The sequence below is a fragment of the Lepisma saccharinum genome, chromosome 1 (assembly GCF_977018435.1).
Source record: "Lepisma saccharinum chromosome 1, izLepSacc3.1, whole genome shotgun sequence".
Classification (NCBI taxonomy): Eukaryota; Metazoa; Arthropoda; class Insecta; order Zygentoma; family Lepismatidae; genus Lepisma; species Lepisma saccharinum.
In genome coordinates this window covers 119,656,214-119,683,150 of record NC_139229.1, presented here as the reverse complement: position 1 = coordinate 119,683,150, position 26,937 = coordinate 119,656,214, and the positions used below count along the sequence as shown (strand labels likewise).

Below are 26,937 nucleotides of genomic sequence, written 5' to 3'. Positions count from 1 at the left end.
TGAACCTGACTGTACAAGAGTTGTCAAGAAATTTAAGTGTCATAGTAAATAGGACAATTATATGATCATCATAATAATATGGGCTGAAATTTTTAGCCAACAACAATCATTTGAATAATTTATTTTCTTTCAAAATGTGTTCTTTCTGTGACACATGAACTCACAAACAGTATACACAAAAAGATGTAGAAATTTCATAATATTTGAGGCAAAAGTAAGATCAATATTTCCTTTGTTGCAGGGGTGCTAAGGAACATCATCAAGTTTGTTCCTCAAAATGCATGATCATGGTCTGGCATAATGATCGACCCTCTTATTGGACTATTTCTTTCATGAAGGTGGAGGTCACAACCATCCCGACTTTGGTCTAGTTTTCTTGAGAGGGAGAATGCCAAATACAGGAAAATATAGCAAAGTATATGATTTGCTACTAGAAAATAAAGGCATACCCTCCCTTGGGGCCACATCCACCCGTACGAAAACCCTGGGCACAACACACTGACTTCAATGAATCACAAACATAAATTCTGTGACACAGTTTATTCATATATGTATTCAATACACACACAAACAAATGGGAAGCAGAATATATACGTAAATGCCGTTCTTTTTTACAAAGATAAAAATAATATCTAACCAAACACAATATGTAACGTTTTGTTGAATTACAAGATTACTGAAATAAAGAAAATGATGTGCATATAAGCTACATTTTTTTACGGGTTTATCTTTTCTCATTTTGTTAAGGCATAAAGACAACTCCATTTCACTGAAACAGTACAGATAACATCAATGATTGGCTCGGGTGGCGTTCCATTAAGATTAGATATGTATACACACCTTACTAGTTTCTAGTTTAGACAAAACATAATCATCACATCAAACAAAGAGAAATAAATCCATTTAGATTGTTGTATAACTTTCGTATAAGAAAAGCCATATATTGAAGACTGACTTATAGTTCATATTTCGTGGGCACTTTGAGATTCACCTATTATGTGCAAACATGTTTGCAAAATAACAACAAATTTAATATTGCTTTTCTTACAGATTAGATTTTTTTACCAAAGCCCTTTTAAAATATGAAATGAAGTAATAGGAAATAAACTATGGCAGTGACGAATAGAAAATCTACATATTTATACTGTCTGATATAAGACATATGCAGACTGAAAAAAATAATAATATGTGGTTATCACATATAAATAAAAAGGAAATAAGATTTAAAACAATACTTTTCCATCCAAGCCACTTATCCATAATTGTCAGTTGTTTACTGAAAATTTTTTGCACGGCTCATTTTAGACAACAATAATTTCATAACAGAAAAACTGTTCAGATATTAGTTTTGTCTGAAGCTACATTGATTATACTGTGTTGCTTCTAGGTTAGGTTCACAGATGTGCAATCGATTAATAGATCCTGTCTATGACACTTCAAATATTGAACAATCTGTAAGATTTTATCTTAGGGAGAAACTGTCTGAAAGATTTATCCACTAACTATGCGAACATTATTGAAGACTTTTTAAAATACCGCAACAATAATTCAATCCTTCTTGTCTGCCTGGACTAGTTTCTCGTCGATTAGGTCCATGACTTTCTTCACTTTTGTAGGCTCAGGACTGTATCCCCACATTATCAATTCCACATGTTCTTTGGAGGGCAAGTCCCTCAGAGGGCCTGAAGTCTCAAAGAGAGGTATGTAGTTACTCTTCACCTCCTCGGCACGTTGCTTCACATACTTATTCCTGTGAATGTCCCAAGTAATGCCTTCTGGTTTGATATGCTTGACTCTAAGTCTCTTATGGTCACCTTCAACATCTTTGTAGGCCTCATAGAAAGATTGCTCGCTGTCCTCTGTTTTCAGATCGATGCCGTAGTGATCCGCAACGTCGCTATATGCTTCCAGGACATCCAGAGTGAGGTAACTGTAGTTCTCTTTTGACCTGTTGTTATCCTTATAGTCCTTCAGCCATTCTTCAAACACTGCCACAGCTTCCTCCATGTTCTTCACCTTCTCTGGATCCTTGGTTCTCTGGATGATGACCTTGGCTCGTCTGCTCATGGTTCCGATGACCTGATATTGGTAAGCCATGTCTCGGCCATCAAGGATCTTCAGTGTTTCTAGGGCTTTGTCCTTATCCTTGAATCCTGCGCCTTGGACAGCAGTCTCTGCATTCTCCGAAGCATCGAAGAGCTTCCCTTTGCCCCAGAATGGCTTCTTGTTTTCCTCTCCAGCATTCGCGGCACTTCTTTTTCCGGATTTTACCTTCGGCATGGTTGCAGAAGTATATCTGTAAAATATTAAGACTTATTAGCAGATGCAACGGTTAGCAAATTTTATACATAGTCACAAACTTCTAGTACTAGATCGGAAATATACGTATATGGTTTCAGAGTTGGTAACCCCTAACATGGACACCGAGCGAACAATTCTGTAAAGTTTCTATCTGCTCTTTCCATCAATGCTTTGTATTTATTCGAAACATGTACACTTTCATCTCTGGTTCACAGGTCGCTATGGGCAAACAAGAGACACGATTTGAAGAATTAGGCCAGGTAATATATAATACTGTATTACTTACACTATCTTTTTACGACTCTGACCTCCTCTTTTTAATGAAATCTGGGACACTACTGAGACAGGCCCCTCTCCCCCTACATACATTATTGTTGTTTAGTACTTCAAACCGAGAGAAGGGTGTACCAAAGAGGAGGACTGATGGAGCTACAGCTCCCATTAAATGTATCGGTGAAAAGAACTTGGGAAATTTTTAGAAACGAAACTTTTTGAGGGGAATTTATGTGAATATAAATATCGTGGAAGAAGTGCAAAAAATTAACAACATATCATTTTTTAATATTTTCCAAACATGAAACACCAAGTTCAGCCCTCCTAAATTAAAATTGTGGATAAGCTTTTGACTTGACACATTTCTGTGTTCAATACACGCATATCCTCTGCTACTAGAGCCAAAGAGTAAAAAAATAACGTGAATGTCTGTTCTACATGTTTCTTGATATAGGATTACAAATATATTCATTTAAGATTATGCTAATCAAAATATTTTAGAGGAAGCATCTGCAGGATTAATTCAGATAGCGTATCTGTCACATCAAGCTGCAACAATTTCTTCGATGATTAGAAATTCTTTTGGCTTAATTTCTGAAATTTATAGACTTCAGTGACACAAAACGTGGATGACTTTATGCATGATCACATTTAGCGATATTCTCAAGGATTTTTGATAACCACAGAAGAGGGGGATTGGTAAATGCACGTTTAGCTGTGGTGGCTTGGAAAAACCGGGGGAGAGGAGGAGTGTTAAGTCAAGGTTAGATCTGCAACGGAAGCAGATGTTTTTACAATGGATTACAAAAACTGGCAAGCTATCCAGTGGTGGGATATCACGGCCATATACAAATGAAAAGTTCTGAAGGTGTGGAGGAAGAAATCTCGAAAGTCCTTTACAAATTACTTCCCTAACGCCGTCAGACTGACTGCTAATAGGGTTTTTAAAGTGTATGGTGCCAAAGTTAGATGTAAATGGATACATTTCTAATTCTCACTCCTAACAATTTATTTCTTGCTGTATACGGAGGATTTCGACCCCTCCTCACTCTTCCTACTTCCTTCGGGAAAAAATATTCTTGTGCTGGTAATAAATCACAGTAAAATTAAATATTCGTACTTAGCAAATGAAATTGTAACTGCATATTGTGCGTTTATATTCGGTTAACGTGGTGTGAAGCACAATGAGTATGTAAATAGTATGAACGCTTATCGTTTACTTATGTCATTGTTTAGTTCTATCGATGTGATTACCTCAACGGTAAACAACTGCATCAGAAACTGCTACATAAATATAGCAGCCGCTCCAGTGGATTAGCTCATTGATTGGTCTACTCACCATCGAAGCTTAAGGGATCTATTCCTGACACATCATTTTCAAAATTATTCACAAATTAATTTAACACTATACTTGTGCTGTTAGTGAAAGTTACTTGTTGATATGAAGAATGAATTACGTGTGTATAATTTGCTGCACAATACCAGGTGACTACTCACCGGGAATTCATTGAAATCCAGGAAACGTTACTTCGCAAGGTGTGAATGCCACACAAAGCACCGAAATGGCGCAAAAGTGAGCAAGACCACGTGCCTGGGCACGTGCATCAGAAGCTTGCACTTAGACGATGGGAGTAACAGTGGCACCAGACCGTTTGCTTTGTTTAGAGCTTTGAAAAAACATGGACTTAGAGGGAGGGAAATCAACAGAGAATAATGTTTCAAACACGTTAGTCATTGAACTTTTTCGTTACCAGAGAAAATACCTCTGTGTGATATAAAAATCCTTTAAACCCTTAAGAAATATATAAAAACCTAAAAAAAGGTTTGATTTAGGTGCACAAACCTAAAATAGGTTCTAACAAGCAAAATAGGTTATTTTAGGCACTATTAAACTTCATCAGTTGTTGCATTTTTTAATGAAACGATGACATAACTTATTTCTTATTTACCTGTAAAGGAAAAAATAGGTTAAAAACCTAAAATCCGAGGTATAGTCATGAGAAAGGCAACATTAGCGTCTGGAACTAAAATAGTAATTTCAATAAGTGCTGATAATGTAAATTTCGCTTTTTGCATGGGAGAATTAAAATTATAGCATTAACTGTTTGTCCCTAACAATTATTTGGCTTGATTGCTCAAAATTATTTAAAATGTTACACGCAAAACCCACGCGCATTTTCACTTCTGATCTCCACTCTTGTGGTCGTGGATTGATGTGTATAAACAAACGCTTGAAGTTGTCATTGTACTGTTCAAACGTTTGTTTTTTGTCCAGTTGGTGTCACCAAGGATAATATATATGGTGTCACGGGCTGACTTGGGCCACATATTCATTTTGCCTGTGAGTGTCACAAGTGAAAAATGAGTTTAGATTTGTGGCTAAAACAGACACCTTCCAATTTTTAGTAAACTTACTAATTAGTGCATTTATTAGTTTATTATATAGGTCTGCCTATTTGCTAAAACATGACACGTCCGTCACTCACATTACACAGCTTGTCTTAGGTCTGCAGTAGTGTCTAATACATTTCAATGTCTAATACATCATTAGTTACTACAATTCATGCGCAATTTGTGGTGATAAAAGAGAGAGAATGAGAATCGATTATTTAAGAAATCACAAGAAAAGGATGGTATAGAAAGACAGCATTCGAGCATACCGGCAGTAATTTATTTCCAATTCGGCCACAGCAGAAAGTAGCATTCATTTCCTGACTAAGTCAGTAACGACACGCTGATATTGCTCATCTTCTTTCTCATTTCCTTTGTGTTCTCCAACTAATTTATTTTTTTTTATCTTAGATTTTACCAGCAGGAGTTCCAGGCTGATACAATCTCGATGTCGCGAAGGTCATAGCTCTTACCACTGCACGTGCCTCGGACGCTTCCGTTGTCTACAACTACGATAATTAATTCAGTAAACCGGCTGTGCGCCCTTTGCCTTCTGATCCGAAAGCTTCTTCCCCTTGTACTGTTCTAGTTCGGTTTGTTAAGACTACAGCTTGAAGAAAGGATACAGGGGTAGGGGAACTCGTTCTACACAAGCGGCCTCTCATGAAAAGGACTGACAATTTGTGGGCCTGAAGTTTAAAATGTAACTTGGCTGAGGACTTCTACTATTCGGTACATTTTATGTACATCAAACTACTAGAACACTGACGAATTTTTTGATACAATGTGGCCATCACATAGCCATAACGTCATTCAGTCGAAATCGGCCGTGTAAAAGTTTGGCAGAAATCGGATCCCATGTGATCACAAGGTTTGGACCATTGGCGTACACGGCAGAAAACGGGAGAATGAAAAAACACCCTACAAACAAGTGTGAGCGGTTACATTGAAAACGACCTACTCTGCGTGCACGGCACTATTTCACCGACCACCGAATCGAATCATCAATTTTTTTCGACTGAATTTGGGGAAGGGGGGGGGGCAAGGACAGTTTACTTTTTCTTGGTAGGCAAGACTAAACATTAAGATGTCATAGTGCGGTGGCAAAAAGGTGGGGGACAACTGTCCCCACGCAGATGTGGTGCGGTGCCATGGGGGTGCGAAGGGGTGCACCCCCTTCAGCACCTTTTTTTTTCTTTTCAAAACCTATATTCAACCGAAAACACTAACTCTTACAAGCATAGAATGTATTGCAAAGGTTGAAAAAGCGTGTTTTTAAAAGGCAAGGAGAATTTTATTTTGAATTTCATTACATCACTCAATAAGACTGTAACGAGTGTCTGAATGTTTACATTCTATGACCACTTTCTTTGGACTGTAAGATGTATTATAGATATTTTCATGGTCATCCATAAGGGAGACAAGGGGGGCACGGCCTCCCTTGGAAAATGGATGTCAATTTAAAATTATACATTTCACAGTAATTTATGTTAATTATTGAGAGCATTGCAGGAACATGATCATTTCAAAGTCATTGTGTTTTATACAGCAACACTATTAGGGGGGAATTTTCCCTCGCCCCCCAAATATGCCAAGTCTCTAGTATTCTTCATTTTCATTGGTATTTTATCGTAGATGTCAACTAAAATCTAAATTTCATTCCGCACCCCTTAGCACCCCTAGATGATTAATCGTGGCGCTGCCGCTGCCCCCAAGCCCCCCCCCCCGTCCCTAATCACCGCCACTGACCAGTAGTGTAGTGCCGAGCGCCCAATGTACCTATTGCGTGGTTTGAGAGTCCATAGTGGACAATTGAAAGTTTATTGACTTTATTTACGAACGTAAATTACTTCATGATAAATAAATCAATAAATGAATGAAGAACTATAACACTCGGGAGGCAGGACATTGGCATAAAATTCTAGAGGAATAACAAAGCACTAGCTACATTTTTCGTCATTAAATACGCACAAAAAAACTTACAAAAATTTCGTCAAACCACCCCTTGCACCCTCTCCAAGACTCCAATATATTTTCAGCAAAGGGTACTTTTTAAATGCAGAACTTCGTTGTCCTTTCGATATATTCAGCCATGTCAAGTTGGCCCCCTCCCCACATGGTACAACAAACGAAATTCTACACAGCGACTTGCTTGAATTTTCGTTCTGTCATGGAGGATGTGCCAACTTCACAGTTAGGAAGCTTTTAGTAGCATAGATTTGAGTTACATTCCGTGATTTGATGTCCGCCATCTTTGAACACAAATTAGTTGAAAATGGTTACGGTACAAACGAAAATTTCAACGTTACAAACAGGTACAAGCTATGTGCTATGAAGAGAAGGGATTAAACTGTTTGTACGTTTACGGGAACGGAGAAAACATGAATTAAGTTAGATTCCGTGATTTCCTGTCCGCCATCTTTGAGCACAAATTACTTGAAAACTGTAAAGGTACAAACGAAAATTTTAACGGCACAAACGAAATTCTACACAGCGACGTGCTTGAATTTTCGTTCTGTCATAGTGGGGGGGGGGGCAACTTGACAGTTAGGGAGCTGCTTTTAGTAGCTTCAAACCCTCCAATTTTGATTAGTAATTACTAGAAAACCGAAATGCCACAAACGCAAATTTGAACGACACAAACTGGCACAAACGAAATACTCCCACGGGACGAGACGGGACAGGCTTTTAAAAATTCGAGACGAGACGAGATTGACCATGTGCCCTGAGACAATATAATATTTTCGAGACGAGACAGCATTTCCACGAGACGAGACAGGCCAAAGTCTCGTCTCGTGGGCAACACTAATTTCATATGGTTCATGTCGCAGCTTTAAGTGGGGGCAGCCCCCCCCCCCCAAATTTCAATTTGATTTTCTCGAAAACCATTATGGTACAAACGAAAAACAAAATGTGGCACAAAACGGCACAAATGCCAAATATTCCAGTGTCGTCATTTTTGTGAAGGTACAAAACTGTGGGGGCGCTGCGTCAAGTTGCCCCACCCCCCAATTCAATTTACGATTACCAACACCATTCCAGCACGCTGACGAATTTCCTGATTCAATGTGACCACCACATCGGTAGAACGTTTGTCAGTTCAACTCGGCAGCACACGGCAATGTAAAAATTCGGTAGAAATCGGATACAATGTGGTCATATGGTTACGCACCGTCACCATCTTGCTGGATCAAGATACACCTCAAACTATCACCACATAATTTCCAGTCTGGAAATACCTATGTGTATACATCCCATTACTAATGTATTTCTACACTCGGCGCCATATTGAAAAAATAGTTCCTTCGAATCTCGAAACTAACCATATGATTTATAATTATTTCTTACACATGTTTTTACGATATTTTTTCTTTCTAATGTTATTCATGGAAACATTTGTGACACTACTCGTGTTTACAAAAACTATATATAAATTTCAAATATTTCTTGCGATTGATGTTAGTGCACGTAGTCCATAGCCAGAGCAGTGATACAGTAAATGTGTGACTGACTTAAATCACTAAAAGCGGAGTCTGAATCAAGAAAATTAAGTGCCAGCGTAAATTTGAAACTAAATTATTATACAACCATAATACGAAGTGATGAAGATAATGCCAAATAATTTTAATAAAAATATTATGTGACTGTGCAACGTTCGAATACATTCTGAATCGTGAAGATCGTTGTTCGTTAATCGTGAAGTTCGAGGTGAGTAACAAAATTATAACAGATCTGCTTTAAATTGTTTGGTCTCGTAATTTTATTTAATTAAGGACACTTTACTCCCTTCTATATTGTTTTGAAAAATTAAGGAAATTTTACACCTTATTTTAGTTAAATAATGTAGGGTTTGATAACGGGTGCCTTCCATTCTAGCTATGATACACTCAAAAACGTGTTTAGATAACAAGCAAAAAATGCTAACATGACAAATTAATAAATTCTTGCAATGTGAACTAACATACTACTTAACAGGACCGTGTTTTATCGTTATGGTATGAATAATAGGTACAGGCTGCGTGTCACTGCAACTTGATCGTTTATAAATCTGTGTTACTTGTGTGCAAGGGTAATTGCATACAATACTTATCCACGTAAAGATAAGAGACCTCCGACAACCTTCAGAAAGAAATGTGAAATCCATCTCTTGAAGAGAAACTTCATTATTTCCTCACTCTCTTCGAAAATAAGAAAAAAAACATGTCGATTAATTTGTTGTTTCGTAAATTACCTATAAGTAGCAATGTTATTACTTGTTCTTTGTTTATGCAATATAGCTTTTAAAATATATAGCTATATGTAATAACGGTACAAGGTGAATTGTGATTGTTAACACGAGAGAATAGGTTAAAATTTCTGTTGCCACAGATCGTGTAACAGAGATTTAATTAAAAGTACTGTACATTATGCTGCAACTTGATAGGAAGGGAAACCTATTTTAGGACACCCGTCCATAAATATTCTATATAAATCGAATTTCGCAACTTCTCAACTCCACTAAAAGAAAAACTAATGTATTTTAAAAATAAAATGTATCACCAGTGGTTAGAACAAAGGTTCCTTAACCTTGATCACCCGCACCGTGATGTCTGCACTGCTCAGAGTCGCAACCACGAATTTTTGTCTAGGGGGGGGGGGGGAGCAAGAAGGCTTACCAGGATTAACGTGCCATTAACAACAATAATAATAATAGTTACTATTATTATTATTATTATCATCATCATCATTAGTAGTAGTTGTAGTAGTACCAACGACGTTATCATCCTCCTAAATTACTCAAAAAGGGAGTAGAAGTCTGTGCTAAAGTATTTGTGTTGGAACAAACGACACGATATATTTTTTCAAAACGTTCAATTTCACATTAGCTAATAATGGAAAACAAGCACACAAACTGTATTTTTGAAAGGCAGAAAATGCATGATAAATGCATTCCCAATATAATTATGGCATGCATAACTTTCATGTACAACATACGTTTTACACATAACTATGTAATATGGAGCGACGTAAGATAAAAATACATATGCAACATGTTAACACTAAATTACGTATTCAAAGTTTAATACATATGTATACAACATATATTATTTAAATATATTAAATACATTATCAATTCATTCATCTCATAATAAACCAACAGAAAAATTGATACAAATTGTTTCTCAAATTTGCACGCTCCTTTTTCTCAAAACAATTGTTCATCCATTGAAGACAAAATTAATGAAGAGAAGTGTTACTTCTCTCTCGGGTAATTCCCATGCGTTACAGAAAACAATGAAATTGCGAGCGAAGCGAGCGAGAAAATTTTTAGATTCTATTTTTTGCAAATGGGGAAAAATATTGATTTAGAATAGAGCTCAAATAATTCCACGGGGCAGAATGGCATTCTCTTTTTTACAACTTTTTTTATTTATATCGTTCGGCGCCCAGTGCCGACTTCCGCCGCCCCCTACCTATGGCTCTGACCGTGATGAGAGCAAGAAAAGCAGGTGTTGCGAGCGATGCGAGCAAGAAAATTTTTACGAAATGTATCCTTATTTGCATAAAATTTGAAATCGAGGGGGAGGCAATGGCCCCTCTGTGACCCCTTGCAGGTGCTTTTAGCCGTCCATGTTTGCCCCCCCCTAGAATTGACTTACATCCACGGTTGGAGGGCGACAATGTCCCCCCTGGAACTGCTATACTGACAAGTTATATAGGCAAGGTAATTATAACGCTATCTTTCCAATAATTCTAGTTCTACAAACCACGAGATATTGCACAGTGAGGGTGCTCGGATAGTGTCATTTTGAGTGAATTTAAAACGCCCAAAAATTTGAATAAATTAGAAAAATCGTGTTTAAGCCGTAGAAAACCGACTAAATTGTATCTGTAAACTACTGTTTTTTATATCTGTAACACATTATTCTCTCGCTCAGTAGTCATTTGAGTGGAAAATCTTTGTAGATACTTAGAAAGATAAACAGTACCACAATACAACTTGAATGACTTTCTCCCACTGAGTTATTGATTTGCATTCCCCACGAGAAACTACGTGGCCATAAATTTAGAACAAGACAAAATCTCATAATGTTCCCCCAATCTTGGAGGAAAGAAAGCCAGCCCTGGCATGGCCACATTCACGTGACTTCATGTCTCTAAGCTCTAACCGTCAACAATCCATTATTAATAGGACTACAGGATGACGGAATGTTATTTTTAAAACGTTTCCACATCAATATTTTATGCTATTATCTGGAATATGCACTAATACTCGCATTGACTGTCTTGTCAGTGACGGCGCTAAATGAAAACTTGAGCCCGGGAACATGTTGGGGGCGGGAATATTTTTGGGTCAGCGGTCAAATTTACTCTACCCCTAAACAATAAACGTAAAATATTTACGTTAAATAGCAGCTGCATACCTATTTTCTCTTCTCTGCTAAGGGGAAGGTGTGTGTGTGTGTGTGTGGGGGGGGGGGGTGATCGACCGAGATGGGTGGTTCGACTCCACTTTTGCACCGTCAATGTGTCTTGTCCTGAATTAATTGGTTTCACCTCAAAACATCCAAGGATACAGAAAGGACGCATGGGTCGTTTTACAAAAGGCAATTATAGAGTTTTCGTCTTCATTTATTTTTATCGAGTTTTGAAGAGATTATTCACACAAGGGAAGGGATCACCACAATTATTTTTAATCCTAGAGCATAAGGAATAACATGCTAATTTTGGACAGAAATTTAGTTTTGTTTAGAATTATTGAAACACATGGCGAAATTCCTACTGAAAGACAATTTTGCCTGGAATATTACTTCCTGATTTTTAAAGTTGTGTGGGTTGTCAGTGAGGGGCATAATTATAAATCGCAGGAATTTTACATTGTCTTCTTTATTTCATATCAATGCTAATTTTTCCTGACTGTACCTGGAAAGAGCAACTGCTGATGTACGCAATTCGTAATAATACGTTATATATGAAATTAACAAAACTAGAAATTTAATTTCATCATTAGTTTTTCATCGTTCTGCATTTCATAATTTTACACCCAATGAAACCAAGGACAAATGCAGCAAGAATGGTGCACTGCCAACAAGATATGTGAGATAAAAAATAATGGTGTCAATGCCAAACTATTCATTTTGTGGAACCAAAAAACATCCATGCGTCCTTCGGTGTTTCATTGCCGAAGCAAGCATATTTTTTTCACTACTGAAAACAATATTCCTTAATTAATATTATGCATATCGGTATTCAACTAGTTTCCCTTGTTGACTGACGTGTGATATATTATTTATTATATCTGTTATATGGAAAAGGACTTAAAAACCAGGTTCGTCGGCATTAGTAGTCTTTTCTTTCACTTTCTACTAATCCCGACAATTAGATGCAACTGATGAAGGACGCTCATAAACATTCAAGGCCAGGCCGGGACTCGAACCCGTCATCGTGAGTCTATTATTTACCGTGTTCACCCACCAAGGCGGCTAGGTTCGAATTCTGGGTATGACCTGGACATTTTTTTCCTTATTTATATACCATTCGCCCCTTAATGTGTTGAAACACGACGTCCAAAAAAAGCAAACTGTCTTGGTCTAAGAGAAACCAAAGTAATAAATAAAATAAAAAAAGACAACCCGGCTACGTTCCGTTAATAAATCGCATTGTTTGTTACCTACAGTGCTTGCTACGTAAGATAATAAATTTAAAATTAGGCAAGAAAACGCTGGTGAAATAACTTACCAATACGAGCGCTTCTTGAGGTAGACACAAGTTCTCTTCACAGTGAACTAACACGTCCGTTTCCGAAGATCCCTACAAATTCACTCCTCTACAGTGGGTGTCAACACGCTCGCATACGATTGGCTGCGAACATTGGGCAACCTCACTTTCTTCCGTACGCGCTATCCGTTGGCAGCTGCAACGACGAAAGCTGTGTGTTGCGTTTTTATCAATGCCTCGTTACCGTTGTGCGCTGCGATTTACACGTAGACGTAATGCTTAAAAATAGAACTACCCGCGCGTTAATAAATCTTGATCTCCTTTTTCGACATAGCATTCTCTCTTATCACGAAAATTTTGTTAATGTTGGCATTTTATTACATTACTCCCATAGTTTTCACTTCTTCAGGGTGCCAAGTTCACTGAGCTTTGAGTGATAAGGTTCTGGAACATATTCCTGATATGTTTGTTATGTTTGTTTTGTTGGATGAATGAATTAATTCTTTTGAATGAAATCATTACAAGCAAGTGAATGATCTCAAGAGTTTATTTTCCCAAAAGTACTGAAGAAACCTGTTCCCAACCGTTCTCTCCGAAACACAGCTATGAACCAGCGTATTCATCATTACTTGATTAACTTTTTTTTTAGATACAACACACTCGAGGGTACAAGGGGTAGTAAGTAAACTTGTGAGAAGGTGCCAAAAATTCTCCCTAACTTCCACGTAGTACACCCCGGTTAGTGGAATGTTTCAGGCCAACGAGGCTATGGCGCCTGGACCCACAGTCAGCATAATCCTCTGTGGGGTTTCATTTGTATTTGTGATACACCTTATCCATTTTATCTTACCACCATACATTCACATCGTCGCGATTGCCAAAAGTGGCATAAATACAATGTAAAATAAACTAAATAAAATAAAATTATATCAAGATATGACACAATCAGCCACTTTCATACGCATTTGTCATTACACATACATTTGGCAAACATCTGCTCTTCAACTCCACTTCCATTATCCTAGGGTTCTGTGTAAGCAGCAGATAAATAGATACAATTAGCTTTCAAGCATATATTGACTATAACCGTTAATGTTGTAAATTAGACTTCCTTATGCATACAGTACTTCACCTTGCATGAGATGAGAAAGAACTAGGTGTCCAAGTTTGGACACTTACGTCACGACTCTGTTAAAAAATAGTTTACTCGAGATACAATTTAATAATTTCCCTGCATTTTAAAAATAAAATAATGTTTTGATTGAGCAATGTAAGATATTGTTTTGATTGAGCAGATGTTCCTCCAAACAAAACACGGAATACCAAAGACCCAGGTATTATCTCCGATTCAACCGCAATCTTCCGAGCTTCCCAATAAAACAAGCTTTCCCTATGTGGACAGTGCTGAGTGCTGCTGGTTCTTGAGACAGAGAATAGATGTTGATTTCATTTACTGTAAACACTGGCGTACGCAGTGTTTAAGAGCTGATGGAGCTACGGCCTTTTCAAAATTTTCAGAAAATCAAAATTGTCAAATGAAAGCAGTAAGGAACTCGGGAAAAACCAAAGAGGTAAGGACCCCCACCCCTTTAGGATAGCCCTAGATTATCATTTTTGTCAATGAACAATTTTAAAACGAGGGTTAAAAATTGTTATTACGCTAGTGACTGTAAGTTTACATTTCATAATCTGCTATTAAGGATCGATTGAATTAGGTTATTTTACGTTGCTTTTCTGCCAATTTTGGCTACTCTCGACGATGGGGATTAATGGGTGATATGATGAGATGGTTGAAGGGGCAATTACAAACACATACAAAAAAAATCGTACAGAGGATTATCTTGGCTGCAGAGCCAGGCGCCAGAGCCTCGTTAGTCTGCAAAATGCAGTCCACAGTGTACTTCGTGGAAGAGTGCTATGAAAGAGCATCATATACGTATATTTGGCACAATATTTTGTTGTTACCGTCAAAACGACGAACATAATGGATTCTGATGATAACAAAAATATATCAGAGACTTGAACCAATAACTTTCGGCTCTCCCCTGTGCATCGCACCGTGCCATGAATGCAAGAAGGGGAGGGCCCCACACTCACACATTCTCTATCTCGGTCATAGTTTAGGTGACGCGATCACCAACACGCTCCGGGGGCCTTTTATTCTCAGAGTGTCTCCTTCTCCCACCAAGGTATATCCTATGATTAGAGGCTGGATGAGTCCGAGATCGACTCTATGAAGACATTGAAGAGTTCCCACCTTGGATCACCCACACCGGGAATCGGATCCAGGTCTCCTGCATAGCAGTCAGACATTCTACGGATTCGACCACAGCTGCAGTAGAGCACGTTACGTTTTTCACAGATCTTTCGATGACTTGCACACTATATAGAGGGACCACTAAGGCCTACTCTTTTCACATCCCTCAAATCCACTAAAACTAAAGATGTCCTCCCAGTTTTGAATTCATCAATGAGCATTTTCCTTCCTGCAGTTCTGTTGAGAGAATCTATAGGCTTTTATTTTATTTTATTTTATTTATTTGTCTACCCTCCCCGATGGACCAGTGGCAACGTCGTTGCCTTGTAATCAAGGGGTCCCGGGTTCGATTCCCGGTGGAGGAACATAGTGGTTCGGATCCCACTTTAAACTGTAGGTCATCATCTTAGCCTTACTGTGGACTTAAAACACTAAATCAATCAATCATTCAATATTTATTTGTCTTAGGTATCTTTATCTTAGGTACTGTCTTGGCACATCATCTACGTATATAATGCAAAATTCCCTGACAGGTAGTCAGGGGCGCCAGCTTTTAAAAAGCATTGGGTAGGCTCAAACACTAAATTATATGTTCACAAAAAAATATTTTAAATCTCCCTTCTCGTATCATGATATCAATGGACACCACTCATCCTTACTTTTTTATTAATATCTGTGATTTACTGATTTCAATATGATTTCACGAATCACGATAACAAATATAATAATACTAAATAATAATAACACGAAAATTATTGGGTGGGCTTGGGCCGAATAAGTTGGCACCACTGGGTACTGTATCTTGTTCCCCTACTATTGGTGTTAATTTGTCATCTTTCAGTAGCTTTTTACAGTTTACAAACTAAATATTTTCATAACCTACGGTTAGCCACACTGGCGACACTGTACCATGACGTAGATGGGCAAGTCAAGTCTATGACCTACATTTTCCACAGTTCAAGGCTGTTTGTTTATTACGATACGATGATGTCATGAGAGATGTGTGGGCCCGTAATCAAACACAACTAAAAAAAAGCATTACAGCACCGTTCCTTTCTTCAAGCTACGTGGTCTTACAGAAATACTCTCTTACCTCACAACTCGATATGCAATGTTGATTTTGTTCTCGCATTCGGTAAGCAAATACATGCCACTTCCGAAACGGATTCATTGTTAACTTTCCAGGCTCACATAATCGAATCCAAGTGAAAAAGTTAATATAAACGATGTGCTTTGCCAGTCTTGCATATCTTCCCCACACGGCGCGCCGTGCGGATGTTCTTACGTCATGCCTATTTTTCCCCACACAAGGAACAAGAAAGAACCTGCTTCCCGACTAGCGTAAAGTGGTATTCGCTCAAGGCCTGGGTAAGCGAGCGAGTGAGAGAGAAGAGAGAGGAGGGGAGAAGGGGAGAGCAACCCCGAAAAACCCTTTCTTTCCAAAATAACAGTGATGTTCCTTTGATAGGGCGCCAATATTTTAACATGGCGCCGTGGCGTTTACCCTTCTTTCATTTTTCTATTTTTCTTGTTGCTCGTTAGGCGTCCGGTTTGCCGGCCACTAACTACGGCTTTGGTCGAGAAAAGAATGTATAAATTAGGAAAATTAGTATTTTTTTTTTAGCAATTGGTTAGTTAAAGTTGTTTTTTCCCCTTACAGGTTAATCGTGACGATTAGATTGATTGATTGATTTAGTTTATTTTACTTCGCGTTTTGTGCCTATTGGCTAAATTGCGAAGATGGGGATGAGTGATGAAATGCTGAAATTGATGAATGGACATTCACAAACAACCAAGCCCGAGCGGGATTCGAACCCGGGACCCTTACGTGACGATTAGATAGAATGGTGATTGGATGAAACAAGAACAACACAACGCGAACACACTGCCCTGGCCAGACTGGACCATAACTTCTGGAGGCTAAATTGTGAGTCAATCACTCAATTTATTGGATCTCGAGGCTGACTGGTTTCGTACCATATCGATTGATTGAGTTTTTAAAGGCGGGTTTTGCCCCCTAAAACAGTTTTTTAGCCGAAACAAAAAAAAAACACGTATATTTCTTCCTTTGGGCCCCTCTATACACCTACCACGTTTCATGGAAATCGGAAGGGAACACAGGGGTATGATCCCCACTTTAATTTGTCCTCATCTTGACATTTGAGGGGAGCTTGCCCCCTAGAACAGATTTTTAGCCGAAACAAAAAAAAAACACGTATTTCTTCATTTGGGCCCGTTTATACACACACCTGCCAAGTATCATGGAAATCGGACGGGGACAAATAGGTCTTATGTACACTTAAATTTGTCCTCATATTGACATTTGAGGGGGGGGGGGTTGCCTCCTAAAACAGTTTTTTAGCCGAAACAAAAAAAAACACGTATTTCTTCATTTGAGCCCGTTTATACACACACCTGCCAAGTTTCATGGAAATCGGAGGGACACAGGGGTCAGATCCTCACTTCAATTTGTCCTCATCTTTTCATTTGAGGGGATTTTGCCCCCTAAAACAGTTTTTAGCTGAAACAAAAAAACACGTATTTCTTCCTTTGGGCCCCTCTATACACCTACCACGTTTCATGGAAATCGGAAAGGAACACAGGGGTCAGATCCCCACTTCAATTTGTCCTCATCTTGACATTTGAGGGGAGGTTGCCTCCTAGGTGTCGGGAAAAATGCGCCCGGGAAAAGTGCGCTCTCGCAATAAAAGTGGGAAAAATGCGCCCTCCCAAGAGTAACCACAATGAAAAGTGGGAAAAATGCGCCCAGCACAGACGACCTTCATCAATATGATAATATGTTGATTAAAACAACCTTGATGCAGCTTCCCCTTACACTTAACACAGGCTTGGGACTGTCAGGAAAGAGAGTTTTTTAAAAAAAGTACAGTAAAAATATTATCTTTTCTGGCGTGTTTAGAAGCTGGAGATGATGTCCTTTGTCATAATTTTTTTTTACTTTTGTAATTTCTATTTAATATGTTGTAATTTTTATTTTATTTGATTAAGGTTTTTATTTACATTTGTATTTCCATTTCTTGTGACCTCCGTTGACGATCTTTTACTCCAGACTTCTCAGGCACTTGGTAAGGTCCTTGGGTGTGCTTGTTTTGTAAGTATGTAAAATTTTGCTAATCTGTTCATCCAGTTTTATGTACGTTTATTACCTCTTCGTTCCTTCCAAACCGATGCTAGCCCTGTCATATTTGTATCCGCTGTATTCCGCTTCCTGCTTCAGCGTCTTCAGAAGGGTGTAGAAGTTGGGATGAAGTCGAACTTTCTCCTGCAGCTTATTGTTCCACCCTTCGACAGCATTGTTCGTGCGGCGCTTTGCATCTCCACAGTGCCACACATCAACTGGTAGATTTGGATTTTGCAGCCATTGTTGTACAAAGTAGTCAAGAAACGCTGTCAGTTTCTCTCCTGCTGGCGCCGTATTATGGATTTGGAGCCACCCATCTTCAACGTCCTCGCGGGGGATCATTGCCAGAGCGCTGCACATGCGGACATGAAGCCTTACTTCGTCATTCGTGTAGTCCGGTACCAATCCAACGTCTTGAACTTTGCGCCACAGACTCGCTTAATTGTGTGCTGGGCGCATTTTTCCCTCTTTCTAATGTGGTTACTCTTGGGAGGGCGCATTTTTCCCACTTTTATTGCGAGAGCGCATTTTTCCCGGGCGCATTTTTCCCTGATTCGCCTCCTAGAACAGATTTTTAGCCGAAACAAAAAAAAACACGTATTTCTTCATTTGGGCCCGTTTATACACACACCTGCCAAGTATCATGGAAATCGGACGGGGACAAATAGGTCTTATGCACACTTAAATTTGTCCTCATATTGACATTTGAGGGGGGGGCCCTAAAACAGTTTTTTTAGCCGAAACAAAAAAAACACGTATTTCTTCATTTGAGCCCGTTTATACACACACCTGCCAAGTTTCATGGAAATCGGAGGGACACAGGGGTCAGATCCTCACTTCAATTTGTCCTCATCTTGACATTTGAGGGGGTTTTGCCCCCTAAAACAGTTTTTTAGCTGAAACAAAAAAACACGTATTTCTTCCTTTGGGTCCCACTATTTGCCTGCCAAGTTTCATGGAAATCGGAGGGGGACACTTAGATAACCTCCCTTGTTAGTCTTACACTTTGTAATTATATAACACTGCATATATTATAATGTTTTATTTTAATTTGTAAAACTGTAACTGTAGAACAATTGTATAATTTTTGTATAACATTTCAATCTTGTTATATGTGTTAAAGGTTTCATCCTGGAATTGAATGTCTCACATTTATGTATGTTTTCATTTCCAATACATTCGAATGAATACATATTCGTTTCAATGGCATTTACAAAATCACCTCTGACATTTTATGTTAAAGCAAGTAAGATTATTTTTGTGCACGAGTGTGTTAGCCGATGCGTAGCAAAGTATTTTAGGAACAACACTTGAAAAAAATTCTTGTAGGACTAACTAATGAATAATTTCTTTGTAATCGAAGATCATAATACCTTTTAAGGTGTGGTAATATTATAATGGGATTGACATACGAAACTCTCGGATCCGGATCCAAAAAATCCGGAATTTTCGGACCCGGATCCGGATCCAGATCCGGATCCAGATCCGGAACTTTTGGATCCGGATCCGGATCCGGATTTTTCGGATCCGGATCCGTTTGGCCATCCCTAGTCTCCACCGGGTATCGAAACGTTAGATTACCGAAAAAATGGACTTCTCTTGCATAGTTACGCAGAAGAGCGTTTGGAAAATATGTAAGGGCATATCCGTAATAATTTAGATCAATGTTGTTTGCCGAAACTAATGCCACATTTCCAATGGAACTATGCCGAGTATGAATCCTGCATTACTTATCTGCTGTATGTGCTGCAAGGGGATTATGCTTAGATGAAAAGTGACGACAGCTTGATGGTAACCCTTCGAATATGATCCCACGAATGATTGAGGGATATTACAGGCCAGTAAGCGAGTCCCTGGTTAGATATCAAATGACAAATGGCCCTGGGGGAGAAGGAGAGAGAAAGAATGATCTTACTCAACCAGCACATGGTCTCCACAAACAGGCAGCAACCACGGCTTATAGAAGCCAGGGTCTTGCTTTTGGGTTAGTATCCCAATTTATTTGCATTTGCATGGTCATCTATTCGAATTTTGAAGTACATACTAGGGATGGCCAAACCGATCCGGATCCGAAAAATCCGGATCCGAGAGTTTCGGATCTCAATCCCATTATAATATTACCACACCTTAAAAGGTATGATCTTCGATTACAAAGAAATTTCTCATTAGTTAGTCCTACAATATTTTTTTTCAAGTGTTGTTCCTAAAATACTTGCTACGCATCGGCTAACACACTCGTGCACAAAAATAATCTTACTTGTTTAACATAAAATGTCAGAGGTGATTTTGTTAATGCCATTGAAACGAATATGTAATCATTTGAATGCATTGGAAATGGAAACACACATAAATGTGAGACATTCCATTCCAATATAAAACCTTTAACACATAGAACAAGATAGAAATGTTATACAAAAATTATACAATTTTTCTGCAGTTACAGTTTTACAAATTAAAATAATACATTATAATATATGCAGTGTTATATAATTACAAAGTGTAAGACTAACAAGGGAGGTTATCTAAGTGTCCCCCTCCGATTTCCATGAAACTTGGCAGGTGTATAGTGGGGCCCAATGGAAGAAATACGTATTCATTTCGTTTCAGCTAAAAAAACTGTTTTAGGGGGCAAAACCCCCTCAAATGTCAAGATGAGATCAAATTGAAATGAGGATCTGACCCCTGTTTCCCCCTCCGATTTCCATGATACTTGGCAGGTGTGTGTATAAACGTGCCCAAAGGAAGAAATACGTGTTTTTTGTTTCGGCTAAAAAACTGTTTTAGGGGGCAACCCCACTCAAATGTTAATATGAGGACAAATGTAAGTGGGCACTTGACCTCTGTGTCCCCCTCCGATTTCCATGAAACTTGGCAGGTGTATTATAGTGGGGCCCAAAGGAAGAAATACGTGTTTTTTTTGTTTCAGCTAAAAAACGGTTTTACGCGGCAAAACCCACTCAAATGTCAAGATCAGGACAAATTGAACTGAGGATCTGATCCCTGTGTTCCCCTCCGATTTCCATAAAACTTGGCAGGTGCGTGTATAAACGGGCCCAAAGGAAGAAATACGTTTTTTTTTTTTTCTTCGGCTAGAAAACTGTTTTAGGGGGCTAAACCCCTCTCAAATGTCAAGATGAGGACAAATTTAAGTGGGCACTTCACCCCTGTGTTCCCCTCCGATTTCCATGAAACTTGGCAGATTTATAGAGGGGCCTAAAGGAAGAAATACGTGTTTTTTTTGTTTCGGCTAAAAATCTGTTCTAGTGGGCAACCTCCCCTCAAATGTCAAGATGAGGACAAATTGAAGTAAGGATCCCATCCGATTTTCATGAAACTTCGCAGGTATATAGAGGGCCCCAAAGGAAGAAATACGTGTTTTTTTTTATTGTTTCGGGTAGAAAAAATGTTTTGGGGGCAAACCCGCCTCAAATGTCAATATGAGGACAAATTGAAGTGGGGATCATCTGACCCCTGTGTCCCCCTCCGATTTCCATGAAATTTGGCAGGTGTATAGAGAAGCCCTATGCCCCCTGTTTCTTCCTATGCCATATATACGTGGTTTCGAGGTCGGATCCTCACTTCAATTTCTCCTCATCTTGACATTTGAGGAGGGTTCCCCCTAAAACGGTTTTTTAGCTGAAACACAAAAACACGTACTTCTTCCTTTGGGCCCCTCCATACACCTGCCAAGTTTCATGGAAATCGGAGGGGGAGACCTCCCTTGTAAGTGTATTCATTAATTACAAATCGCGCACGCGCGCACACACTATATATATATGTGTGTATGTATGTATATTATATATATATATGTGTATATTAGCAGGTAACAATGTGTTATAAACACATTCTTACTTTCCAAAGAAGCGCATGTGGGATGGCAAAACGGATCCGGATCCAAAAATTCCGGATCCGGATCCGAAAAATTTTAGGATCCGGAACCAACCGGATCCGGATTTCGGATCCGCCAGGATCCGGATCTGGCCATCCCTAGTACATACGTGTTTAAGCTAATTTACAATTACATTCGTAAAGATAATATTACGAGTACCTTCATTTTGCAAGCCGACTCCTACGAGTGAACATCTTAGTCACTGGATGAACTGGGAAAGGATGTGTTTCTATTCAACAGTTATTGTTCTAGGAAACAATAGTGACAGACGATTCTAGAGAAATAGCATAGAAGATGCATTAGCTTAGTATGCAGCTGAAAATTCAACTCACCGATCGCTCCGAATAATAGTGCTAGAACCACAAACTAAAAGAGAATTACTGGAAAGTTGGCAGAAACATATTTGTTGTTAGTATTAGATATCGAGAGGGCTGTGCAACAGTAGCGCAATCACAGGGGGGCAGGGGGCATTGTCCCACCAAACCTTGGTCGGAAATAAATTGTAAGGGGGGGGGGTGAAGGGGCAAACATTGACGACCATGGGCACTTGCAGGGGGGCACAGAGGGGCAACTGCCCATTCGATTCAAGTTTTATGCAAATAAAAATACATTTCGTAAAATTTCCTTGCTCGCTTCGCTCGAGATCCCTACTTTTCTCAGTCTCCTCAAGTTCAGAGCCGTAGCTGAGGAGCGGCGGGAAAAAAGTTGTAAAAGAGAGAATGCCATGGCTGGCGGCCCATGAAATTATTTGTGCCCTATTAAATCAATATTGTTTTCAGTTTGCAAAAAATTGAATCTATAAATTTTCTTGATCGCTTGGCTCGCAGTCTGGTTGTTTTATGTAATACATTGCAAATTGTCGCAGTAACACTTCTATTAATTGATTTTGCCTTAAATGCGCGAACAATTGTTTGGAGGAAAAAGAGTGTGCACATGAGAGACAATTTACATAATTTTTGCTGTTGGTTTATTATGAGGTGGATTAATTGATTATGTAATATTTAAATAATATATGTTGTACATATGTGCATTAGAGAAACTTTGAATACTACGTGCAATATGTATTTTCTTACCTTACATCGGCCCGACCCTGTGTCCGAGTGGTTAGCACATCGCGCTGCGACGCCAAGGGTCCCGGGTTCGAATCCCGGTCGGGCTTGGTTGTTTGTGAATGTCCATTCATCAATTTCATCATTTCATCACTCATCCCCATCTTCGCAAATTAGCCAAGAGGCACAAAACGCGAAGTAAAAAAATAAACTAAATCAAAACTAAAAATCAATCTTACCTTACATCGCACCATGTTGCATGTGTAAAACATATATTGTACATGATAGTTACACATGTTCTATGTACAAAAAGATTATACTCAAAATGCATTTATCATGCATTTTCTGCCTTTCGAAAACACAGCTTGTGTGCTTGTTTTGCATTATTAGCTAATGTGAAATTGAACGTTGAAAATATATTTCAAATCGGTTGTGCCAACACAAATGCTTTAGCAAAGACTTCTACCCCGTTTGTGCGTAATTTACGAGGATAATAAAGTGATGACATGATGAAATTGATGAATGGACACTCACAAATATCCATGCCCAGTCCCCGGAGTGGTAGCGTCGTCGCCTTGTAATCAAGGGGTCCCGGGTTCGATACCCGGTGGAGGCACAACTGGTTCGGATCCCACTTTAAACTGTAGGTCCAGTCCCGATTAGCCTTACTGTCCATAAAGTGGACTTGAAACAACAAGTCAATCAATCAATCAACCATGCCCAGTCCGGGATTCGAACCCGGGATGGCATTTTCATGAAGGTCGATTACGTCTAGGCTTCTTGATAAATATAATATAAAAATTTGGACTGCGTAGCGGTAACGTCGTCGCCTTGCAATCAAGTTATCCCGGGTTCGATACTCGGGGGAGGCACATAGTGGTGCGGATCCCACTTTAAACTGTAGGTCTAGTCTTGATTAGTCTATTTGTGCTTAAAGTGGGCTTCGAAAACAAAAACTCTCAACTCAAATATGAAATTAGCATTATGTTGGTTGTCAACCACTTACCGGAGAACCTCTCGCCGCCCAGTATAACTGATAGCAGGGCCTGATATCGGGCCGCGTCTCAGCGGTTTAGAAACACTGACTTACCAGAATGATGTCACATAAAGTCAAGCTTTCTGGTGTGGGTGGAGCGCTAGGTGTCTTTCAAAAATTTGGGTGGGCGGGCTCTTCACGTAAAGATGTATTTCGATGTTCACATTGTTATTACGTCATCGAAACAAGGATTTACTTAGAATAACAGGAAATTTAAATATTTGAGTAAAAACAAATTATACAAATTCAAATGTTGCATTGAAAATGTGTTAAATCTTATGTTCGATTACATTTCACAACACGATATTGTAATAATGATGAACAATGATGGGATGAACAACTATGCAGTGCATTCAAATATGTGGCCAACTCGACCATATCGCTGGAGATTTCAAAATTCGGCTAGCTACAGTGCAGAAATTTATAATGGCATATTTATTTTTCTGATTGAATGATACGTCCAATACAGTAAACATAGTCGTTCTACTCGGCATTAAAAAAAAAGTACCTAGTGAAAATTATTTCCGTAAGGAACCCGAAATATTAGAAAAATAAGCTTTTAGAACTTAATTTAAAAATTCAGGCGCCAGGTGAAGATTTTCGGGGCCCTGCATTTTTCCAGCCCTGTGTATAATCATAAATAATCATAAAGTTGACACTCGAACAATTCCAAACCGTTTCACACATTAATACGACTAGACCCGTATAATTTACGCGATTCTTAACCAAGAAAGAGTTCCGCTGAATTCAACAGTTCCACCATTCAATTTAGGTGGAAAAAAATCAGGAAAGATATTTTCGACCACACACGCAATGACGAAACCACAAGTACATCTGATTTCAGATCACGTATACAGGCACAGGGACGTGGCTCACACACCTGAAACACAGGCAGTTGCAGCTGTCTCACAAATTCCTTGATTTTTAGGACAAACGTTTATGTGAGGAAATCGGCACTGGTTGGTACTGGCTGAGATTGTCATCTGCTCTTTTATTTCTGTCCGTTACCCCCAAGTATGCAGCATATGAACTAAAAGAACGACCAACCCACACTATACATTACCATACGAAAAGGCGAGCTATTTGTGCAGTTATATCAGTATGTAAATATGTTGCTGTTCGTTTATAGTTACTTTGCGTACATCGCATATTTCTGCTGATACATATTAGCTGCAACCAGGGGCGGACACTCCATTTGTCCATAGAGCGTGCGCTACCTCTGTCTAGGGGGTGGGTTGTTGGCTGGTATTGAATATTTTTATGAACATAATGTGAAAAGAAAGATAAGAGTTTGTTTCATATTTACTGGCATGATGCAGAGAATACACACATTGATACTTAAAAGGCGAGCCCGTATCTTGTAGCTTGTACTCCTCTTTCGAAGGGAAAGTTCGCCACTGGACACGATATAGTACTGCAAAGGCGTCGACTTTGTGTGGAGATGGCACTTTTCTGTTGCTCATATTCCTAAAGACGGCAGATATTGTTCTTACAAAACAGAGTCTGCTTGTATTGACCCCGTATTATTTGAAGTTGGAAACATTTCGTACTATCACATCATAATTATAGAAAAGAGTTAATAAATCGTATCTGAAATAGAACTAAGCAGTGATGAATTCAGGGGGCGGCCCTCGGACCATAGCTAAGAGATTTGACAACTACAATTACCTATGCTCACTTTGGGTTTCTTTCACATACTTAACGCAGAACGTACTTCTGACTTGTTCGTAATAATGATTAAATCATCTTTATAATTAAAAGTCAAAAGAATCAACGAATTTAAATTATCGTCTGCCATTGAAACTCAACAATGTGTAGCTTGGCAGGGCTGCTGTAATGTAAGCTTCTATAGTTGTAACGAATTTCAACTTCTTGCGGTTATTATAATGGTTAGTCAAATCAACAATTTGCTGTGGAATAGTGATGTTGTGCTTGTGCAGTTGTATCGAAATTTATACTTAATTTAATTTAATTTAATTACATTTCAGAGGTAAGGAACACTTTAATAATGTTAGTATTGCTTAATTAGTATTATATCTTGGTGCCTATGACATTCACCTCTATCGTAAGTACACGATAATTCTAAATAATTAGCGATTGAATATGAATAAAAGTGATCGCTGTAATATGTTTTGAAGATGAAGAGTTTTTATAGTACCGGATATGAAAAGGAACAAAATAATTTCGAAAGGACAGTAACATTTGTGCAAACAAGTCAAGAAATAATGCAAGTAAATTCAGTTAAGAATATTAAAGCAAGTGTTAAATGGTATACTAGGCAATACCATGTTATATTATCGGACTGTTTATGAGAACTTTATACGTCACAGAGGCTTCAAAACACGGGTTTCTTAGAGATCTTGTATTTACGTAAACAAACAGGTATGTATAGTTGTACTGTACTGGGTTATGTCAATAGCTAAGTGAACACTATTTTGTGCATAGTTTTCTTGAATTGTTAAGCATTTGGAAGGAAATAACGAACTTTCTGCTCATGAATTAACTTGTTTGATGCTCGGATAGGTAGTTAGAACTCGACCTACACTTTCATTCGAACCACTGTGTCTCCGCCTGGATCGAACCTGGGACCCTTTATTACCAGTTGACAGTGTTACTACTACCTTCGTTTGTCTTCAAAATAAGTTGGAAAAGACTGATAAGATACAAAAACGAAACAAGACCAAGAAATTCCCATTCTTGTTAGTTTATTAGTTGTTTAATTACATCAAACGACAAACTGAAAATAAATGCAGTGTTTTAAATGGAAGAAGTAGACTACTTACCAAATTTAACCCCAACGTCTGTCTCTGATGCCTAAACAAAGAACTTTTTACTATCGTTTTCGGCCGAAGCGGAAGGCACACAGTGATATTGAGATCTGCCTTCTCCTATCGACTCCAC

General features: G+C 38.7%; 1 protein-coding gene across 2 annotated transcripts; it reads right to left on the bottom strand.

Moving 5' to 3' along the window:
* Positions 1–525: 525 nt before the first annotated feature.
* Positions 526–26,937, bottom strand: Ude (Uracil-DNA degrading factor). 2 transcript variants are annotated; one of them, XM_083137794.1, is made up of 2 exons: positions 26,820–26,937; positions 526–2,296 (listed from the first exon to the last, which is right to left on the bottom strand). In XM_083137794.1, the coding sequence occupies exon 2, from the start codon at positions 2,278–2,280 to the stop codon at positions 1,549–1,551; it is 732 nt and encodes a 243-aa protein (XP_082993920.1). In that variant the 5' UTR covers positions 2,281–2,296; positions 26,820–26,937; the 3' UTR covers positions 526–1,548. The 2 variants fall into 2 exon arrangements, with proteins under 2 accessions (XP_082993920.1, XP_082993929.1); XM_083137803.1 differs by lacking the exon at positions 26,820–26,937 and adding an exon at positions 12,685–12,861.